The sequence below is a fragment of the Gopherus flavomarginatus genome, chromosome 9, assembly GCF_025201925.1.
Source record: "Gopherus flavomarginatus isolate rGopFla2 chromosome 9, rGopFla2.mat.asm, whole genome shotgun sequence".
NCBI classification, from domain to species: Eukaryota; Metazoa; Chordata; order Testudines; family Testudinidae; genus Gopherus; species Gopherus flavomarginatus.
The window spans coordinates 48019913-48042819 of NC_066625.1; the positions used below are offsets into that span (position 1 = coordinate 48019913).

The 22907-nt window shown below is 41.5% G+C and overlaps 2 protein-coding genes across 3 annotated transcripts in view; one reads left to right on the forward strand and one right to left on the reverse strand.

The window, feature by feature from the left end:
• LOC127058429 (myb/SANT-like DNA-binding domain-containing protein 2) overlaps positions 1–22907 on the forward strand; it is a 606575-nt gene that overhangs the window by 201604 nt on the left and 382064 nt on the right. The gene's annotated exons all lie outside the window — the stretch shown is intronic.
• The window catches only part of REC114 (REC114 meiotic recombination protein), a 104446-nt gene that overhangs the window by 62666 nt on the left and 18873 nt on the right, over positions 1–22907 (reverse strand). For both annotated transcript variants that reach the window (XM_050968445.1, XM_050968446.1), the window contains exon 3: positions 1973–2056. In XM_050968445.1, the coding sequence (XP_050824402.1) occupies positions 1973–2056 (84 nt within the window). The remainder of the gene's footprint in view (positions 1–1972; positions 2057–22907) is intronic.

Below are 22907 nucleotides of genomic sequence, written 5' to 3' on the forward strand. Positions count from 1 at the left end.
GGCTTCAGAATCGAGTCTGTTATCGATGATAATACTGCGGAGCTGAAGCTAGTGTTGGAAGCAGAGTCGCCAGTAACTGCATAGTATTCTGTGAAGGTATGTACAGACACCCAGGTGGCTGATCTACAGATTTCTGAGATAGCAACATTCTTGAGGAAGGTGACAGAGGAAGGCAAACTGACTTCATGGAGTATGTGTGAATTCCAGATGGAGGTACTATCTTGAGATGGTCAGTACTGAGGGCGTACATACTGACACAGTCTTCCTAGAAGCAGCATGGTCTCCTTTTCTGTACCTGACAGGCAGTACTGCTACTTCGATACCTGTGTCCTTGGGGTCCTTAGGCATATCAGCAGTATCTTTCACGCTGGATCCACATGGTCTATGGGTACCATGCTTAGATGCCTTCAGTGCCATCGGTACAGAGGAGACCAAACAAGCCAGGGTTCTCCTCTAGCTGGTTCAGGACTCATTATGAGGACTCGAAGCACTCTTTTTAAGAGGTCTTGCATGGAGAGTCTGAGGATTTCTTTCTTGGTTCACTGGCCTTGAAGGTGGAAGGCTGCGGAGAAGACTCACGTCACCTGGGAGACTCTGGACCCAGGTCAGACACTGGCTGATGAGCTCCCTCCATGAGGAGCAGATTGGTTTCAGTTCCCGTTTTTTCAGGATCTGGTTTTTGGCTGCTGACAGACGGTATGCTTCTGTGGGATGTGGCCCTCCCCAAAGCAACAGACAACAGGAATGCCCAACCATTACCAGAATGGACTCCTTGCAGGAGAGGCACATCTTAAACCTGGGCGAACCAGGCATACATGTTACTGAGGGCAATCCCAAGTTAAGGGGGAAAAAAGAGAACAGAAAAAACTAAAAGGAAACTCTATGATACTAAGAACAACATTAAAACTAGCAAAGAATGAATTTCTAAAGAGTAAAATATCTGTGAATGCACTGCTAATCGCTCAGTTTCTAGCCGGGGTAGCTTAGAAGGAACTAAAGGTGGTTTGTCTGCACAGTGCTAATTAGCCTCAAGGCAGAGCATGAGGAAGGGGGAGCGGATGTGCAGGTCAAATCAACACTCCTACCAAAGATCTCTGTTCAGAAGCACAGGGCTGCACATACACCTACAGTGGAGCACCCACAGGGACACTACTTGAAGAAGAACTAGGCTATTTCTAAGGCAAGAAAATGTCTTTCCTGTTCACTTGAACAATGTTTGTTGTTATTCTTCGAGTCTACTAGCATTCTGCAGACAATAAGGTGTTTTCCCCTGCAAATTGTAGAATACTACTTCTCTGTTTATAAATCAAACATACCTATCTAAAAACAAAATGCAATCACTGACTGTTAAGCAGTTTTGTGACGGGTCCACGTGAATCTTTCATAAGGAACAAAGCAACAGCTATGCTAGACATAGCTTCCTTCACTTACAGCCATACTAGCCAGTTCTGCACCTCCCCCACATGATCCTGGAAATATGGTATGCTGGAGCCGGTCAAAGAATCCATGAAGCATTCTTATGCCCCAACTATTCTGCACCTGAATGGGAGAGGTGCAATCCATGCTCCATAACACAGCACTCAGTTCTGAATTTCAGACTTACAGATCCTAGGAAACTAATATGCTTTCTACTGAAAAACCTGTTCAGATGTCTAGGACAATCTGGAGCACTTTTAACTGTATCAAATAAGCACATGTATTAAAATTTTTTATCCATGGTCATGTATGATGAATCCAAAAGTATCTAGGCTCCAAACCATCTACTTTCAAAGAAATACAAGTAACAAAACCATAGGTCCATCAGCTTGAGGAAAGGAATTCCTTCATCTTCATCTTAAGCATACAAATAACTCACTGTACCTTTGAACTTCCTGTTGAATTTCACCGAAATCAATACAAAAAATGACATTGCAGATATTAAGTCCATACATGACATCCAGATTTTAATAGCAGAAACAGCAATGCAACTTACTTTTAACCTTGAACCAAACAACAGACAATCTGCTCTTCTTACTATCTTCAACCATTTGTGGGCATCAATTAATGAAAAACCTTCCTGAAATTAAGCAAAAAAAAATAGTGACTTGTACAGAAAACCTGTAAAGCAGAAGGACCCAGTTATGCAAGCTAATAAACTGACCCTGGTCAGTAAATGAGAAAATATTTACAACATGAATTTAAGGCAGAATACATTCTTTCAGAAATAAAGAATGTAAATACAAATCTTACAATATTTTTCATTCAAAATATATAACAAACAATATTTATCATACACAAACATAACACATATTTACATGTACAATATAAAATGTACAGGGTTTCATTTGTTTTTACCTCAGTAGGAATTAAGTTTAAAAATATATCCACAGCAGTACCAGTACATTAAACTAAAATTTTATTTTTAAATATATTTCACAATTCATACATAATGAAAGGCAATTTGACTTATATTATAATAATGCCTTCCACAAAGAGCTTTGAACTCTACTCACAAATCCCATGCGGTAGCCCTAGAGGGCAGCAGAGGGCATGCAAGACTTGAGAATGTGATACCAGTGGGCTTGTGTAAAGCTGAGAAAGATACTTAGGTATTTTCTTAAGATATACTTAAAGAAAACAAAAACATTCTATCAAATTATTAAAGCTTATGCTCCAATTATGTTGACTGTGAATCTCCTCACATAAGCAGTAAATTAAGCTACAAAGTTTAGCGTGTGGTACTAATTTAGGAAACTGATAAGCTGACTGTACAAATATAGCATACACACTGACTCTGCATGTCAAAGCTATTTCACAGAGTGTTGTATACTCAGCACTAGACTTCCACCATGGAACTCTAGTACACTGCTGTCCAGGTTAAAAAAAAGTTTAAAAATCACCTGAAATACTCTAGCAGAGGGGAAATGGTCAATCTATTATCTCCAAGCTATTGCCTAATCACAGACTTCCTTTCCCATTAGCTTCTTGGGATATAGCAATGAAAAAGTTGAAGTTATGTACTTATTTAAGTTATATAGATTTAATCTTTTAAAAGCTGTATTGGCGAAAGAATTAATGTGAAATATCTATATATTGTAAATAAAATCAATAAATACATCAGCAGAATCTCAATTGAACAGTTTTTATTCATTCGTCACAAACAGCTTAGAGGAGCATGAAGGACCCCGGAAGGATTTCTGAGGCAGACAAAGATAAGAGAAAATCTCAAAGGGGACAAATGGCAATGACAAAGCTCAGAAGAATATTTAGAGAGGCAGAAGGAAGATGAAACGAACGCAAAGATGAAGGAAGAGAGTTAAAAACAGCACAAAGGGAGTTAGCTAAGCATGATGTGAGCTGTACATGATCTGAAACCGTACCAAGTGCAGGCCTGTTGACTCAAGCCAAGTGTTTCTATTTGAGTTTATTACACAGATATTTACTGAAATAGCATAAATCCCCTAGAACCTCAGTGAGGACCATATCTTAATAGAGAGATGGTCCATGAGACAATCTCCTCTCCCATTCTTGAATATATAGCGTGCTTGTGGAAACTACTACAGTTGCTTATATGCAAAAGTAATATCAGGAAAGGATTTAATGTATTTTAGCTACCTTTCAATGAAGATCAGCAACCAGAAACAAGGAAGAGAGTCAACACCATTTTACCAGCCAGCTTTCCTCAGACTACTGGCAATTCACAGACCACAGTTTGAGAACAGCTGCTCGGGAGTTAAACATAAGTCAAAAAGAAATAACCACAAAAAATAAGGAAGTAGAAATAATCTAGCAAACAACAACAAATCATAATATCAGATGCAGAAGCAATTCCTGAACCAAACTGGCTGGTATGAGTCACCAAGAAGCCAAATAACAGAAATGTAAGACCACAAAATGAGTTCTCATGACCAACATACGATTTTATTACTATTTCGTCCCCTCGAGAATAGGATTTTGAATCCTGCTAGCTGGAAAAGGCAGCTGTGATGCGGTCGCAGATAGAATCATCCCTGATTACTAATTTTCAGCAATAGCTGCATATAACATATAAAAGGGAAGAAAGACAAAAAAGAGGGGAAGCAGAAAAACTGAGGGTAGAGATAAAGAAATAAAGGGAGGGAAAAGGGAAACCCAGAGATCCAGTGGAGGGTGAGAGACCCCTCTGTCCCAAATTAAAACAAGTGCTTTCAACATCAGCTAACAGAGAGGTAGCTGAGTTACCTTTTTTCACTATATATGAATAGGTTTGATTTTATAAACCTAATAACATGAATATCTCAGAAGACATGCCTAGTAAAGCAACACCTGACTGGTCTTATTGATAAGAACTGGTCAGTACTTCAATGGGAGACACCTCACCCCTTACTCCCACTCCTGCAAATTAGGTTGTACTGGGGAATCAGTAGATGGCACTCTTTTCTCCAAGTGAGCTCTGCTGGGTCCAGCAGCCCCCAGTGGCGGCCAACAACTGCAATGCCAATTCTGTGGGGGGGGAAAGGAAATTCTGCGCAGCACATTAATTCTGCACAAATTCTGCACTGCACGGTGGCATAGAATTCTCCCAGAAGTAGCAGGACAGCTGCTACTAGTGGAAGTCTCCACCGCTGACCTAGCCCAGAGTCAGGATTTTATCCTGTATTTGGAGGAACCTGAGAAAAGATGGTAAAGAAAATACAAAAGCCTCCTTTAAAGTTTACTTCCCAAAGTTTTATAACTTACAAATTCCTCTCTATTTAATTTTTAAAATTAAACCATGAATCCACACTCCTTGAAGGAACTACATTGCCATTGGCCTGTCAGAACAACTGAAAGCTACCTATTATACTGTGGCTTCAGAGGATTCAACACTAAACCTAACCTGAACAGCATATAAGTAACTAGACTTCTCTGAACTATTCTACAATGATTTTTATTTCTGTAAAATTGATACATAAATCATTAATGCATGTAAGCCGGTGGTGTCGGGGCTCGTCCCTCTCAGGCGCGACGGGGAGCCAGGGCGCCTCCTTACACACCGCAGTCTGGGTAGGCCTAACCCCTCAGCAGGCTTTGAGGGAATAAAGGGTCTGCAAACAAAGTATATCAGGCCAGGCCCTTGGGCAGGGCGGGGCAGTAAACAGTTCAAGCTCAGGCCTCCAGCAGGCTGAGCAAACAAAGTATCTCAGCCCAGGCCCTTGGACAGGGCAGGGCAGTAGCAGTTCAGGCTCAGGCCTTCAGCAGGCTGAGCAAACACAGTATATCAGCCCAAGCCCTTGGGCAGGGCAGGGCAGTAGCAGTTCAGGCTCAGGCCTTCAGCAGGCTGAGCAAACACAGTATCCCAGAAGGCTACACAGCAGGCCTCCTCAGGCCAGGGAGATGGGGAGTCTGCCACCCTTGGGGGGATGGCAGGGGGAACGCAGGCCCTCCCACTCCACTGCGTTCCAGCCCGGGGCCCTAGCAGCGGCAAAAGCACGCTGCTGTCAGTGGGGATCCTGGCCGAAACACACTGACATGGGTTCAGGCTCTTCAGGAGCCAAACCAGGGTCGGCTACCCCCGGGCCACTTCCGACCTCCCCCTCTCTGGGTACCTGTCTCTCACCAGCTTCGTCTGGGGGGTCCCAGAACATGGGCTCCTCCGGGTACCAGTCGCAGGGAGGCTCAGGCAGCTCCTCGGGATACCGGTCGTAGGGAAGCTCAGGCCGCTCCTCGGGATACCGGTCGTAGGGAAGCTCAGGCCGCTCCTCGGGGTACCGGGCGCAAGGCAGGTCAGGCCAACGTTCCTCCGGGTACTGGGTATGAGGCAAGTCCGGCCAGCGTTCCTCCGGGAAGTGAGCGCGGGCCAGGTCAGGCCAGCGTTCCTCCGGGTAGTGAGCACAGGGTAGGCTGGGCCCAGCGGGAGCTCGGGCTCCAGCGTCTGTCCTCTCCAGCAGCCGGCCGCCAACTGAGCGCTTGGGCCAGGCTTTTATACTTCCTGTCCCACACCTTGACTTCCGGGGGGCGGGGACAGGTGGCAGAGGCTCCACCCACTGAGGCACCTGCTCTGGCTCGTCCCTCTCAGGCGTGGCGGGGAGCCAGGGTGCCTCCTTACAATGCACAACAAGCCAATAACATCCCTGAGTTTTGAAATGAGATTTTGAAGCTATGCTAACAGGACTGGACTTAAATCCTCTCACAAATGCTCATATATGATGGACAGAACATAAACTTTAAGATATACGACCATGTGATTGATATCTCAAAAGAAAATAACTTGGATTATGAGTCAATCCTGTCAAAAGCTTTGTAGCAACTCTGGAATATGTATTTCAGACAGTATTAAGATTTTATACTTTAAAGTATTTTGGCCTATTGAGTGAATAATATTTACTTACAAGGTTTTTGACCACACTCCTAACCAGCTGAAGAGACTCTTAAGGTCTAGCAGGTCAATCTGAATAAGTCACTACATACTATGATTCAGTCTTTCTTTTTTTTGGGGGGGGGAGGCTGGGGGTTGGGTTTTTTTGAACATTGTGGGGGGAGATGGCAGGCAGCAAGGACGGGGTTTCAATGGCTGTGATGCCCAAGCAGTGATGGAGAAAGGAAGTATGATTGCTTAAGGCATATTGCCTCTGTGGGTGCTGCAGAGAAGACTCCTTTAGCAGAGGCACTTGCCACACGTTAAGAGTGCTGCCTGCACACAACCACAGCACTGTCCTCCCTAGTGTGCAAAATGGATGGCACTCTGGCCATGCTCATGTTGGTGTCACTTTGGCATAACCCCTGGTAACTCGGGAGGGTGGTAGACCACAAGTGTCAATGAAGCCCTCCTGTTGTAGGCCTCAATGAACCAATGTTCCTCCATGTTAAACACTTTGTGTAACCTAGTGTAACCTAATATGTTAAGAGCTGTAAAATGTAATGTCAGCAGTTAGTTTTCTGATTGTAACAGCCAGTTCCCTGCTGTAACACACTGGAGCTAAATTGAAGCAAGTTTCAAGACCGCTTTTAGATACAGCATACATGTCTCTGTAGCGGAAAGGGGGAGAGGGAGGGGGAAGACAAAGGAGTGTGTAAAAAAAAATGCTGCAGCTGGACAGAAAAGGAAGGGGAAACGGGGAATTGTTAGTCAGCAAGAAAAGTTCTCGTGGGATATAAAGGAACAGACTGCTTGTTTTAGCTGTGCTTGATTTGAGGCATCAGCCTCCCAGCACCGCTTTGAAATCTCAAATAAACTTGTGTTTTGCTTCTCCACCCTGGTGTGTTCATTGGCGCTAAGCACTCTGGGCAACGAACCGCTGTTGCTTGCCTCTGGCACTTCTGTGTCGGCAACACTCACAACCAATCCAAACACTTGCTTTGAGATGTGCAACATGGCAAGCAGCTCTACAGGCCTTCCTTGTTTTCAGGGTGCACAAGCATCCATTTGATTACTGTCTCCCATAAGGTTGCAGTGGGGGTAATGTTCCCAGTAAACATAAAAGGGCTGTGATAAACTGGTCCTTAGTAAAAGAGCAATTTACACTGCCTATATTATGTATGTATGTGCGTTTGCATATATATATATATATATATATATATATATATATATATATATATATATTTGCAGTACAGTAGCAATTATTTTTAGAACTTAAGAATTAAACACAAAGCTCACTGCAAGCAATATTCTAACTCAATGCTCCACATCTTTTTAGACTTTTTTAAAGTTTTAAAATACACAAAAAACTATGTTAAAAGAATATTAAGGTTACAATGTCAAGCATTCAAAAATTAGTATATGTCTAAATTAAGGGTGACTCTATAACAGCAGTAGGTGAAAGCACACAATGGAACTTTTAGTGTGTGGCAGCAAGATTCATGAGGCCACTTAGTGTGCAGCAGGTAGAGTACTATATGGAGAACCTGTAGATGTGAGATTTGAAAACTTGTATTCGCAAGTTAATGTTTCTATAGTGATTTTGCTGGCAGAGATTCAGTCAGTGATAACAATTATAATATAACAACTTTTTTTTTAAATTATATATTTTTAAAGCCTAAACACTGCACGAGTACTTTAGATATTATTTGTGAATTTGAGTAAGTTTCCATTACTGTGCAAGAGAGGGCTGAAAAGGCATAATACTTTACAAAAGAAAATACTTAAAGGTTGTCACAGGGTATTTGGAGTCTTTGTGTGAAGTGGGTCCAGCTCCCGATGATGAGGTAGATGCACCCAGGCTGGGCCTACTGACAGGCAGGGGGATGACTGAGTTAGGGGATAAAAAGAATGCTGCAGAGAGGCAGACTGGGAGGAGCAAGTTGGAGCAGGGCAGCCCAGAAAGAGTCTTGCAGAGGAGCCTAGGGCAGGGCCACAAGGAGAGCGGCGTGAGGGGAGTTAGTGCCTACAATGATTACTCCCAGGTTGGGGCCAGAAAGAGAATGGCTGGGAAGCTGCCTGAAACCTTGGGAAAGAAGGTAAGGCCCTGCAAGAGCAGATATAGACTATAAAAAGACTGTGGATACCCTGGGATGGGGGAGGGAGAGTGGCTAGAAAGAATAATAGAAATGTAGAGTTGGAAGGAACTTTAGTAGGCTGTCTAGTCCAGCCTCCTGCACTGAGGCTGGACCAGGTATACCTAGAACATGTTTGTCTACCTTGGTCTTAAAAACTTGTAATGATGGGGATTCTACAATCTCCCTTGGAAGCCAATGCAAGTATTTAACTATCCTTTTCATTAGTTATTCTTAATATCTAAACTATATCTAATATATTTCCTTTGCTGCCTGTTACTTCTGGTCTAATCTTCAGTGAACATGTAGAACAACTGATAACCATCCTATTCACAACAGCACTTTACTTATTTGAAGACTTATTCAGTCCCTCCTCAGTCTTCTTTTCTCAAGACTACACATGCTTAGTTTTTTTAGCCTTTCCTCATATGTCAGGTTTTCTAAACCTTTTATCATTTTTATTGCTCTCCTCTAGATTCTCTCCAATTTGTCTACTTAGGTTCCACCAGTGCTGAGTCGAGTGGAACAATTACCTCCCATGTTTTACATACTACACTCCTGTTAATACACCCAAGAATGATTTTGCCTTTTTCACAACAGCATCACACTGTTGACTCTCATTCAATTTGTGATCCACTATAAGCCCCAGTTCCTTTTCAGCAGTACTACTGCTTAGCCATTTTGCAGTTGTGAATTTGATTTCTCCTCTCTAAGCATAGTACTTTGCACTTGTCATTACTGAATTTCATATTGATTTCAGACCAATTCTCTAATTTGTCAAGGTCTTTTGAAGTCTAATCCTGTCCTCCAAAGTGCTTGCAACCAGACATGTCAAACCCATGGAAAAAACACAGAAATTGGTTTGCTTTTGGCTTTATTGACTTGTGAGTTGCTGTTGGTTAGTTTTTGACTTGTAACTTGTTTGGCTTGCTGTAGCCTGTTCCTTTCTTTTTTTTTTTTGATAGGCTCCCAGCAAGCAGGGGCAAGAGAGGAGAGAGGCAGGGGTGCACAGTGGGCTTACCACAGTCCCAGACTGCACTCCAGGGGATCTAGTCACATGGAGTGTTGAGATTCTTGGGTATTGGCTTGTTTTGGCCCTGTTTTGAAATGGGATTAGCTTGATTTTTGGCTTATTGTGAAAGTTGGGGTGCTTATTTACTGCGTGAAAGTTGGCAACTGTACTTGCAACCCTCCCAGCTTGGTGTCATCTGCAAATTTAATAAACATTGTCTCTAGTCCAGTATCTAAGTTATTAATGAAAGTATTGAATAGTATAAGACTTAGGACAGACCCATTTGGTGCCCCAGTAAATACATCTTCCCAGTTTGACAGTGAACCATTGATAACTACCGTGAGTAGTCTTTCAACCAGCTATGCACCCATCTTATAGAAATTTCATCTAGACCACATTTCCCTAGTTTCCTTATGAGACTGTTATGTGGGACCGTGTCAAAAGCCTGACTAAAATCAAGATACATTCTGTCTACTGCTTCTCCTCACTTCCATTAGACCAGTAATCTGTCAAAGAAGGAAATTAGGTTGATTTGCCATGATTTATTCTTGACAAATCTATAATAAGTATTACTTATAATCCTATTATCCTCTAGCTGTTTACAAACCGATTGTTTAATAATTTGTTCTGTATCTTTCCAGATATCAAAATTAGGCTGACAGGTCTATAATTCTCTGGGTCCTCTTTGTTCCCTCTTTAAAGATAGGTACTGTGTTTGCCCTTCTCTAGTCTTGTGGGACTTCACCTGTCCTCCATGAGTTCTCAGAGATAATCACTAATGATTCTGCGAATTGCTTCAGGTAGTTCCTTAAATATCGAAAGTGAATTTCATCAGGCTCTGTTGACCTGAATACATCTAATTTATCTAAATATTTTTAATCTGTTCTTTCCCTACATTGGCTTGTGTTCACTCTCCCTTGTTAATATCAATTGTGTTAAGTATCTGATCAGAATTTACCTTTCTATGAAGACTGAAGCAATCACTGTGAAGCTACAAAAAGACTGTGATTACCCAGGGATGGGAGAATATCATCTTGGTTGACTTTCATTTATGAAGGAACACTGAGGGCCTGTGCCTAGTACCAGGGAGTCTATTAGACTCATAGACTTTAAGGCCAGAAGGAACCATTGTGATCATCTAGTCTGACCTCCTGCACATCACAGGCCACAGAATCTCATCCATCCACTCCTGTAATAGACCCATAGCCTCTGGCTGAGGTACTGAAGTCCACAGATCATGATTTACAAGACTTATAGTTACAGAGACTCTACCATTTACTCTAGTTCAAACCAGCCAATAGCGCAGAGAAGAAGGGGTTGACAGAGGACTTTAAGTTGTGACATTAAGGTTTGCTTTAAGATTGTGGGAAGAGTTATTTAGAATACTAACAAATAAACATGCAGCAGGGGTGCTTTTTATGTTAAAAAGGTGCCAGTGGAGTAACTGCTGAGACCCTCCTGGAGAGAATATAAGAACATAAGAAAGGCCATAATGGGTCAGACCAAAGTTCCACCTAGCCCACTATCCTCTCTTCCAACAGTAGCCAATTGCCAGATGCCACAGAGGGAATGAACAGAACCGGTAATCATTAAGTGATCCATCCCCTGTTGCCCATTCCCAGCTTCTGGCAAACAGAGGCTGGGGACACCATCCCTGTCCATCCTGGCTAATAGCCATTGATGGCCCTATCCTCCATGAATTTATCTAGTTCTTTTTTGAATCCTGTTACAGTCTTGGCCTTCACAGCATCCTCTGGCAAGGAGTTCCACAGGTTGACTGTACGTTGTGTGAAGAAATACTTCCTTTTGTTTGTTTTAAACCTGCTGCCTATTAATTTTATGTGATGACCTCTAGTTCTTGTTATGAGAAGGAGTAAATAACACTTCTTTATTTACTTTCTCCACATTAGTCATGATTTTATAGACCCTCTATCATACACCCCCTTAGTCATCTCTTTTCCAAGCTGAAAAGTCCTAGTCTTACTAAACTCTCCTCATATGGCAGCCATTCCATACCAATAATCATTTTTGTTGCCCTTTTCTGAACCTTTTCCAATTCCAATATATCTTTTTTGAGCTGGGGTGACCACATCTGCACACAGTAATCAAGATGTGGGCATACCATGGATTTATATAGAGGCACACTGGTATTGATTTTATTTATTTATTTTCTGTCTTATTATCGAACCCTTTCTTAATGATTCCCAACATTCTGTTCGCTTTTTTGACTGCTGCTGCACACTGAGTGGATGTTTTCAGAGAACTATCTACAATGACTCCAGGAGCTCCTTCTTGAGTGGTAACAGCTAATTTACACCTCATCATTTTACATGTATAGTTAGGATTAAGTTTTCCAATGTGTATTACTCTGCATCTATTGACACTGAATTTCATCTGCCATTTTGTTGCTTCGTCAGTTTTGAGAAATCCTTTTGTAGCTCTTTGCAGTCTGCCTGGGACTTAACTATCTTGAGTCGTTTTGTATCACCTACACATTTTGCCCCCTCACTGTTTACCCCTTTTCCCAGATCATTTATGAATATGTCGAATAGAACTGGGCCCAGTACAGACCCCTGGGAGACACCACTATTTACTTCTCTCCATTCTGAAAACTATTTATTCCTACCCTTTGGGCATAGCTGTGGTCTGTTGGGCTGCACTTGGAGACAGAGACTCATAGATTCTAGGGTCAGAAGGGACCAATGTGATCATATAGTCCGACCCCCTGCACAAAGCAGGCCACAGAACCCTACCCATTCACTTCTATAACAATCCCCTACACCTATGTCCGAGTTACTGAAGTCTTCAAATTGTGGTTTGAAGACCTCAAGCTGCAGAGAATCCTCCAGCAACTGACCCGTGCCCCATGCTGCAGAGGAAGGCGAAAAACCTCCAGGGCTTCTGCCAATCTGCCCTGGAGGAAAATTCCTTCCCGACCCCAAATATGGTGATCAGCTAAACCCTGAGCATATGGGCAAGACTCACCAGCCAGCACTCAGAAAAGAATTCTCTGCAGTAACTCAGATCCCATCCCATCCAACATCCCATCACCGACCACTGGGCATACTTATCTGCTGATAATCAGAGATTAATTGCCAAAATTAGGCTATCCCATCATACCATCCCTTCCATAAACTTATCAAGCTTAGTCTTAAAGCCAGATATGTCTTTTGCCCCCACTACTCCCCTTGGAAGGCTGTTCCAGAACTTCACTCCTCTAATGGTTAGAAACCTTTGTCTAATTTCAAGTCTAAACTTCCTAGTGTCCAGTTTCTACCCATTTGTTCTTGTATCTACATTGGTACTAAGCTTAAATAATTCCTCTCCCTCCCTAATATTAATCCCTCTGATATATTTATAAAGAGCAAGCATATCCCCCCCTCAGCCTTCTTTTGGCTAGACTAAACAAGCCAAGCTCTTTGAGTCTCCTTTCATAGGACAGGTTTTCCATTCCTCAGATCATCCTAGAAGCCTGTCTCTGAACCTGTTCCAGTTTGAATTCATCCTTCTTAAACATGGGAGAACAGAACTGCACACAGTATTCCAGGTGGGGTCTCACCAGTGCCTTATATAACGGTACTAACACCTCCTTATCTTTGCTGGAAATACCTCGCCTGATGCATTCTAAAACAGCATTAGCTTTTTTAACGGCCATATCACATTGGCGACTCATAGTCATCCTGTGATCAACCAATACCCCAAGGTTCTTCTCCTCCTCTGTTGCTTCCAACTGATGTGTCCCCAATGTATATCTAAAATTCTTATTATTAATCCCTAAGTGCATGACCTTGCACTTTTCACTATTAAATTTCATCCTATTACTATTACTCCAGTTTACAAGGTCATCCAGATCTTCCTGTATGATATCCCGGTCCTTCTCCATGTTAGCAATACCCCCCAGCTTTGTGTCATCTGCAAACTTTATTAGCACATTCCCGCTTTTTGTGCCAAGGTCAGTAATAAAAAGGTTAAATAAGATTGGTCCCAAAACTGATCCCTGAGGAACTCCACTAGTAACCTCCTTCCAGCCTGACAGTTCACCCTTCAGTACGACCCGTTGGAGTCTCCCCTTTAACCAGTTCCTTATCCACCTTTCAATTTTCATATTGATCCCCATCTTTTCCAATTTGACTAATAATTCCGCATGTGGAACCGTGTCAAATGCCTTACTAAAATCGAGGTAAATTAGGTCTACCGCATTTCCTTTGTCTAAATAATCTGTCACCTTCTCAAAGAAGGAGATCAGGTTGGTTTGGCACGATCTACCTTTAGTAAAACCATGTTGTAATTTGTCCCAATTACCATTGTCCTCAATGTCCTTAACTACTTTCTCCTTCAAAATTTTTTCCAAGACCTTACATACTACAGACCTCTGTTACAAACAATTATTTTTAAGTTCTTAAGTTTTAAGTTCAAATATTATTTGAAAAATATTTTTTCTGTGCTGTTGACATTTTAGAAAATGTTGTCTTCACATTAATCACAGAGGGCTCCAAAGGAAAATCACATTCTTGTGTAAAGTTAGGAGTTGTGAACATTAGGCTTAGAATGAAACTCCAATCACACTTTCAACTACTGACTTGTGACTAGCACCTGCAGTAAAGTAAATTTTCCTTGCCTGTTATTTTTCATTCTTTGAGATCTTCTGTAGCAGGCTAGACGTTCGGGTTATAGTTCCAAGGATCTGACTGGTTTAAAAGACTGAAGACAGAATAACATCTTAGTATTCATGTATGATAGGAACTGAAATACACAAGATAATGATGTAGGACCATAGACAAGACATTTCATCTAATTTTACTGTTCTGTAAAATAGACATTATGAAAATAAGTGCTTTTAAAGCACTCTAAATTCCTGTGATTAAAGGCTCTATAGAAGTACAAAATTATTGGTGATGGGAGAGATCCTCTTTGGGGACCCAGTTCTCCCAGGAGCTGAGTGTCCTCTCCCACGCAACACTCCTTCAGAGGTGCTCAGTACCTCACAGGATCAGGCCTTAAAGAGATGTGGTTAATAAAGTCATATAAATGTCTTCTTGAAATTTCTGTATATCACATCTATTTTCACAGATCAATATAAAAAAATACTATTTGGTTTTAGGATAAGTATGGTATATTTAATCTAAGACACTTCTCTCTCAAGCGTCCAGCTTGAAGGAAAAAAAAAAGACAAACATTAAGCCTTCAAAACTCTTTACTGCTAATATTCACCTATCTAGAACAAAAATCTATAAGCACAGACCAACAAGAAAAAGCAGCCCAAGAAGGTATACTCTTCAACTTTAAAGTAGTTGTAAATTCAGTTTCCATCACAAAATTTGTTTTAATGTATCCAAGGACAATACTTAACATTCATGTTTTCCTCAAAAACTATACATATTAGGGCTTGGCTACACTCGAAACTTCAAAGTGCTGCTGCAGGAGCGCTTTGAAGTGCGAGTGTGGTCGCAGCGCCAGCACTGGGAGAGAGTTCTCCCAGCGCTGCAGGTACTCCACCTCCTCATGGGGATTAGCTTGCAGCGCTGGGAGCCGCGCTGTTTACCCTGGCACTTTACAGCTTGCAGCGCTCGAGGGGGTGTTTTTTTCACACCCCTGAGCGAGAAAGTTGCAGTGCTGTAAAGCGCCAGTGTAGCCAAGGCCTTAGTTTTATTCCCTATATATATTTGTTTTATTCACAAAGACCAACAACATTTCTAAATGGAGGCATTATAATGTCCACATATATTACAAAATTGTGTTCTGAGCTGGATAAAAATGGTTACTCACCTTCTCATAACTGTTGTTCTTCGAGATGAGTTGCTCATATCCATTCCAATTAGATGTGTGCGTGCCATGTGCACAGTCATTGAAAAGTTTTTCCCCTAGCAGGATCTGTTGGGTCAGCTGTGGAGCCCCCTGGAGTGGCGCCTTTATGGCACTCAATATATGACCCTGCCGACTCAGTGCATCCTCAGTTCCTTCTTCCTGGTTACTCGAACAGAAGGGAAGGAGGGTGGGTTTGGAATGGATATGAGCAACACATCTCAAAGAACAACAGTTACGAGAAGGTGAGTAACTGTTTTTTCTTCTTCGAGTGATTGCTCATATTGATTCCAATTAGATGACTCCCAAGCCTTACCCTGGCGGTAGGATCGGAGTTATGGAATCACTGATTGGAGCACCGCTCTGCCAAAAGCTGCATCATCTCTGGCATGCTGGGTGATGGTGTAATGAGAGGTGAACGTATTTACTGAGAACCAAGTTGCTGCCCTGCAGATTTCTTGTATCTGGATCTGGGCTACGAATGCTGCTGATGAGGTCTAAGTGTACTGTAAGAGCTGGGGCTGGTATTTTGGCCAGTTCAGAGCATGTGCGGATGCATGACATGATTCAGGAAGTTATTCTTTGAGATGAGATCAAGAGTCCTTTTATCTGGTCTGCCACCTCTATGAACAACTGGTTCGACTGTCTGGATGGCTTAGTGCACTCGATGTAGAAGGCTAGGGTTCGCCAAACATCCAGGGAGTGTAGTCTCTGCTCACGGCTACTGGCATGAGGCTTAGGATAAAAAACAGGCAGGAAAATGTCCTGACTAGTGTGGAAGTGTGACACAACCTTAGGAAGAAAGGCCAGGTGAGGTCTGAGTTGCACTTTATCCCTGTGGAAACCATATAAAGTAGTCTGAGGTAAGGGCCTTTAACTCAAACACCCTCCTTGCTGATGTAATGGCGACCAGAAAGGTTACCTTCCATAACAAACAGAGAAGGGAGTAAGTCACCAGTGGTTCAAATGCGGGCCCCATTAGCCTAGAGAGGACCAGGTTAAGGTCCCACGCGGGGAGAGGCTGTCTGATTTGGGGATGCAGCCATTCGAGACCCTTGAGGAACCGACCAACCATAGGGTTGGTGAAGACAGAGCATCCAGATGCTCTCAGGTGGAAAGCCGAGATAGCAGCAAGGTGTACCTTTATGGAGGACACTGCCAGGCCTTGCTGTTTCAGCTGATTGACCTGGCCGGAGGGCTGAGTCATGAAGAGGACACTGCAGTTCCTGGAGTGGGAGAGGGACTGCAAATCAGAGAGTGTGATGGCGTGCGACCACAGGATGTGGTGTTAGCCTCAAGAGCAAATCCCCAGTGACCAGGAGGAGGCACCATACCTGTAGTGAGTATTGCAATTCTGTGACACCACCAAAAGGCAAAGTGATTAGTTCTTTGTGCATCTGACAGAAACACCGAAGTTGCAAGCAACCAATTACCTATTACAGCTGCATGGGAGTGTGCTTTAATAATTCACTCTGAAGCATCCTCAAACATTTTAAACTACTGTTTTGGAAGTTATCATGGAGCACAAGGATTCTCTTATTCCGGCCAGAGGAACCAACAATTATTTTTCAAAGCATGAAACGTTACACAGGTCCAGTTGCTTTAAAATAGTTGATTTTGAACGATAAACTACTTTTATGTAAGTCCGTTTGGCAAGAAATTAATGTTTTTTTTAATTTCTAATTGCAAAAATGTCACACCTCTGACTGTTCATAGGCACAATTCTAGAATCTGCAACTTGAACTGAGAATATGAATCGTTACCTAGCAGAAAAGGAAGAGTGACAGAATGTGTGAAGATATAATTATTTTACAAATATTTTTGGCAGTGGTAGATCAGGAAATACTCCCAGAAGTCATTCTTAGCATGTAGATCATACACTTTGTGCAACTATGTTCATTTTGTATCTTTTTAATCAAAAGTCACATAGTACTAAGTCAAATGCCCTACAGAAATTTAAGTATATTACACCAATACAAACACCTTTATCAACCAAACTTGTAGTCTCATCAAACTTGAACTCATCACTCTTCTGTAGTAAACTGAGATGTAAATTCCATCTAAAATATAGAAGTTTTATGTTCAGACTTCAGTATTTAACTCTGATGTCTTGGTAGACTTTTTTTTTTAAAAAATCTATCCGCAACATTATCAACATAAAAGTGAACATACCCACACTCCACTGAAGAACAATCTTGTTCTAACCTTTTATCACATTAGGAAAAATAGGAAGTACAGAGTGAGCCATTTTCAATCTAATGTGCTGATTTAGCTGCATTTAGTTTCTTATTCCATTCTGGTTCAACATTTGTGCAATATTACGGTAGTTGAACTGATTTTTTGTTTAAAACAGGCAAGATTGCAGTTTGAAATATTCTTACATTTCCTTTGTTACAGTTGGGTAAAAAGGGGATCCCCTACATTTTTTTAATGTAATGTATCTAAATTCTCCTATTTTCTGCTCTTGCTCTTCTATCATTGCTGAAGCCAGAAAAATCTCATTAAAATTTGTCTCTACAGTGCTCTTCTGGACTTGCAAAACAGTTTAGTCTATTATTTGTTTAACGTTAGAGGACGTGAAATTACATGATCAGTTAAATTAGAAATAAAAAAATAATAGAAAAATGCAACATTTCAGGATTAGGAGCAGACTTGCCAAACCCGCAAAAAGAAAAATCACAAAAAACTGGGCTTATTTTTGGCTTAATTGGCTTGTGAGTTGCTTGTTGGCTAATTTTTGGCTTGTAGCAGCTTCTTGTAGTTTGTTGCTTTTTTTGGATCCGCTCCCAGCAAGCAGGGGCAAGGGGAGGAGAGAGTCAAGGGTGAACAGTGGGCCCACCACAGTCCCAGACTGCACGCCGGGGGCGATCTAGAGTGCTGGGGTTCTTGGGGATTAGCTTGTTTTGGCCTTGTTTTGAAATGGGATTAGCTTGATTTTTGGTTTATTATGCAAGTCAGGGTGCTTCTTTACTGCATGAAAGTTGGCAACTGTGGTTAGGACGACACTTTCACCGGCTGCAGATAAACTCAAAAATGCCTGCTGCAGGGTTTCTGGCACCTGCCTCTAAAACAACTGCCCCCCTTTTGAGACAGACAGTGATCTTGAGGCACCAGGGTCCAAATGAGTACGGTAACTCCTCAGGAGAATAAAAATGAATGATTTTTTTAAAAAATTTAAAAAGTTGAATTTTTTTTAATTGGATTTTTTTGATAAAACGCTTTTTGAGGAAAAAACCTATGTAAAGATAGTTAATATTAAGATACATTATAGCTCAAAGATATCTCATCATGGAATAGGGATTATAAACTCTAATTCTATAGTATGAAAAAATATATTCATGTAATGTTTAAGAAAAGTTTTGTAAATGAGTTCCAATACTTCATGGATTAGGGATCCAATCTTATGGGGTTCCAGGGGCTTCTGTATAGATTATTTAGGTTAATATTTCTATCTACCGAATGGGACTTAGTGCTCAATCTAGAAGATACCATCAGAGATGCTTAAGCTTTGCAGTCCTCAAACTCTGGATTTGTGTCTCCAGAGATAACATGCTTGTTAACAGCAAAATATGTTTTAAAATAAATAAATAATATATAGAGGTGAGAAATAACAGACCTCAACCTTACTGTCCCTCTGCAAACTTGTGTACACAGAGTCAATCCCTTACCTCTCTCGAAAAGTTTCAAAAAGTTCAATTAACAAAAGATTGCTGGGGGTGGAATAGATCTGGACAAGCAGATAAATGTGCGAAGGGAGGGACAGGCAGTAGAAACAAAAGTGAAACTGTTTGAGCAGCATATTCCAGAAGACTAGAAGTCTTTCTGAGTGTAGCCTTCATTGATTTGAGATCTACCATACCATTCTCTCACTAGAAGGGAAAACCTATAATGGCAGCAGGCCATAAGAGACCCAGTTTGGGAATATTTTAATGAAGTTCCTCTACCTGTGGGTAAGGCAAGCATGCATGCAAAATGCAAACAGTGCAACAAAGAAATGCAAGGCCTGGCTGCCCGAATAAAACATCATCATGAGAAGTGCTGCTTCTTGGGAGGAAGCTGCGTTGAAGATGAAAAACGTGTCTGAACATGCAGGATCTTCAGGTTGGTAAACTATTTTATTTCATACTTCTTTCTTAAGGACTGCCTGTCTTCCTTCTGGACTATTCTTGAATTCTCATGTTTGAGCAAAAACTATAGTTGTTACTCTGTGGTACTATCATTTCAGATGAAGTTGTGATGATAAATAAATAGCTAAAATAGGCAGATCTTCCTTTTACAATTTCACCTTTAAAGTAGTACTGAGTGCCAGTGAATGCAATGAGTAATACTAAATGAGTGGTGTACTAATAATTAAATAATTGCATAGACCTATTTTGTTTAGGAGAGTCCATTCTCAACATACAGGATTCTGAAGACTATCCACCTTTAAGATCACCATCAATTTCTATAGTTTCAGAGTTATCTGTCAATGATAGTGTTTCAGTCATATCGTGTATGTCACATTGCTACAGGTGATATACTATGGCTAAAAGAAAAAAAAAAGTCTCCATCATCCAGAAACAACCATAGATAAATTTGTGATAAGAACCAACAGATTACAAAAAGAGGTAATTGATGAAAAAATTGCCCGGTTTCTTTATGCAACAGACCCTTCTTTCCATATGATTGAGAACCCACACTTCATTAACATGATTTAGTCATTAAGACCAAGATACAGTCCACCCAACAGAGCAGATGTCACAGGCAAATTGCTGGATAAAGTGTATGAAAGAGAAAGCGAGCAGTATGCAAAAGGTCTAGAGGATAAAATTGTTAACCTGAATCTTGATGCGTGAAGCTATGTCCACAATGATCCTGTTGTATGTGCTTGTGTGACAACAGAAGGGAATGTCTTCCTTATAGAAACAATTAATACATCAGGAAATGCACCCATAGAATACTTACAAGAAGCAGCAGTAAAAGCTATAACAAACTGTGGAAAAACTGGTCACAGACAATGCTGCAAATGTATCCAAGATGAGAAGAAATTATTTAGAAGAGAGTGAAGAGAGTCCCAAGCTAATAACATGCCATTGCAGTGCTCATTTGATGATCCTCCTAGCCAAAGACTTCAGGTGTTCCAGAAATAAAGGCTAATGTTGTTGAAATTGCAAAATACTTACGTAACAACCACTTTGCAGCAGCTGCTCTGAAAAAAGTGGAAGGAACCAAGCTAACTCTTTAATGTTTTTAAGGAAGTAAACACTAATGGGAAATGTGTGATCATGGGAGACTTTAACTTCCCAGATATAGACTGGAGTACAAGTGCTAGCAAGAATAGTAGGGATCAGATATTTCTGGATGTGATAGCTGATGGATTCCTTCACCAAGTAGTTGAAGGACCGACAAGAGGGGATGCCATTTTAGATTTGGTTTTGGTGAGCAGTGAGGACCGCATAGAAGAAATGGTTGTAGGGGACAACCTTGGTTCGAGTGATCATGAGCTAATTCAGTTCAAACAAGATGGAAGGATAAACAAAAATAGATCTGGAACTAGGATTTTTTATTTCAAAAGGGCTAACTTTAAAGAATTAAGGAAATTAGTTAGGGAAGTGGATTGTACTGAAGAACTTGTGGATCTACATGCGGAAGAGGCCTGAAATTACTTTAAGTCGCAGCTGCAGAAACTATCGGAAGCCTGCATCCCAAGAGAGGACAAAAAAACCATAGGCAGGAGTTGTAGACCAAGCTGGATGAGCAAGCATCTCAGAGAGGTGATTAAGAAAAAGCAGAAAGCCTACACAGAGTGGAAGAAGGGTGGGATTAGCAAGGAAAGCTATCTTAGTGAGGTCAGAACATGTAGGGATAAAGTGAGAAAGGCTAAAAGCCAAGTAGAGTTGAACCTTGCAAAGGGAATTAAAACCAATAGTAAAAGGTTCTATAGTCATATAAATAAGAAGAAAACAAAGAAAGAAGAAGTGGGACCGCTACACACTGAGGATGGAAAGGAGGTTAAGGATAACCTAGGCATGGCCCAATATCTAAATAAGTACTTTGCCTCAGTCTTTAATAAGGCTAATGGGGAGCTTAGGGGTAATGGAAGGATGACAAATGGGAATGAGGATATGGAGGTGGATATTACCACATCTGAGGTAGAAGCCATACTTGAACAGCTTAATGGGACAAAATCGGAGGGCCCGGACAATCTTCATCCGAGAATATTAAAGGAACTGGCGCATGAAATTGCAAGCCCGTTAGCGAGAATTTTTAATGAATCAGTAAACTCAGGGGTTGTACCGTACGACTGGAGAATTGCTAACGTAGTTCCTATCTTTAAGAAAGGGAGAAAGAGTGATCCGAGTAACTATAGGCCTGTTAGTCTGACACCTGTAGTATGTAAGGTCTTGGAAAAAATTTTGAAGGAGAAAGTAGTTAAGGACATTGAGGTCAATGGTAATTGGGACAAAGTACAACATAGTTTTACTAAAGGTAGATCGTGCCAAACCAACCTGATCTCCTTCTTTGAGAAGGTGACAGACTATTTAGACAAAGAAAATGTTGTAGACCTAATTTACCTCGATTTCAGTAAGGCATTTGACACAGTTCCACATGCGGAATTATTAGTCAAATTGGAAAAGATGGGGATCAATATGAGAATTGAAAGGTGGATAAGGAACTGGTTAAAGGGGAGACTCCAACGGGTCGTACTGAAGGGTGAACTGTCAGGCTGGAAGGAGGTTACTAGTGGAGTTCCTCAAGGATCGGTTCTGGGACCAATCTTATTTAACCTTTTTATTACCGACCTTGGCACAAAAAGCGGGAATGTGCTAATAAAGTTCGCGGATGACACAAAGCTGGGGGGTATTGCTAACACGGAGAAGGACCGGGATATCATACAGGAAGATCTGGACGACCTTGTAAACTGGAGTAATAGTAATAGGATGAAATTTAATAGTGAAAAGTGCAAGGTCATGCATTTAGGGATTAATAATAAGAACTTTAGATATAGATTGGGGATGCATCAGTTGGAAGCAACAGAGGAGGAGAAGGACCTTGGGGTACTGGTAGATCACAGGATGACTATGAGCTGCCAATGTGATATGGCCGTTAAAAAAGCTAAGGCAGTTTTAGGATGCATCAGGCGAGGTATTTCCAGCAATAAGGAGGTGTTAGTACCATTATATAAGGCGCTGGTGAGACCCCACCTGGAATACTGTGTGCAGTTCTGGTCTCCCATGGACACTAGGAAGTTTAGACTTGAAATTAGACGAAGGTTTCTAACCATTAGAGGAGTGAAGTTCTGGAACAGCCTTCCAAGGGGAGTAGTGGGGGCAAAAGACATATCTGGCTTTAAGATTAAGCTTGATAAATTTATGGAAGGGATGGTATGATGGGAGAACCTAATTTTGGCAACTGATCTTTGATTATCGCCAGATAAGTATGCCCAGTGGTTGGTGATGGGATGTTGGATGAGATGGGATCTGAGTTACTGCAGAGAATTCTTTTCTGAGTGCTGGCTGGTGAGTCTTGCCCACATGCTCAAGGTTTAGCTGATCGCCATATTTGGGGTCGGGATGGAATTTTCCTCCAGGGCAAATTGGCAGAGGCCCTGGACGTTTTTCGCCTTCCCCTGCAGCGTGGGGCATGGGTCACTTGCTGGTGGATTCTCTGCAGCTTGAGGTCT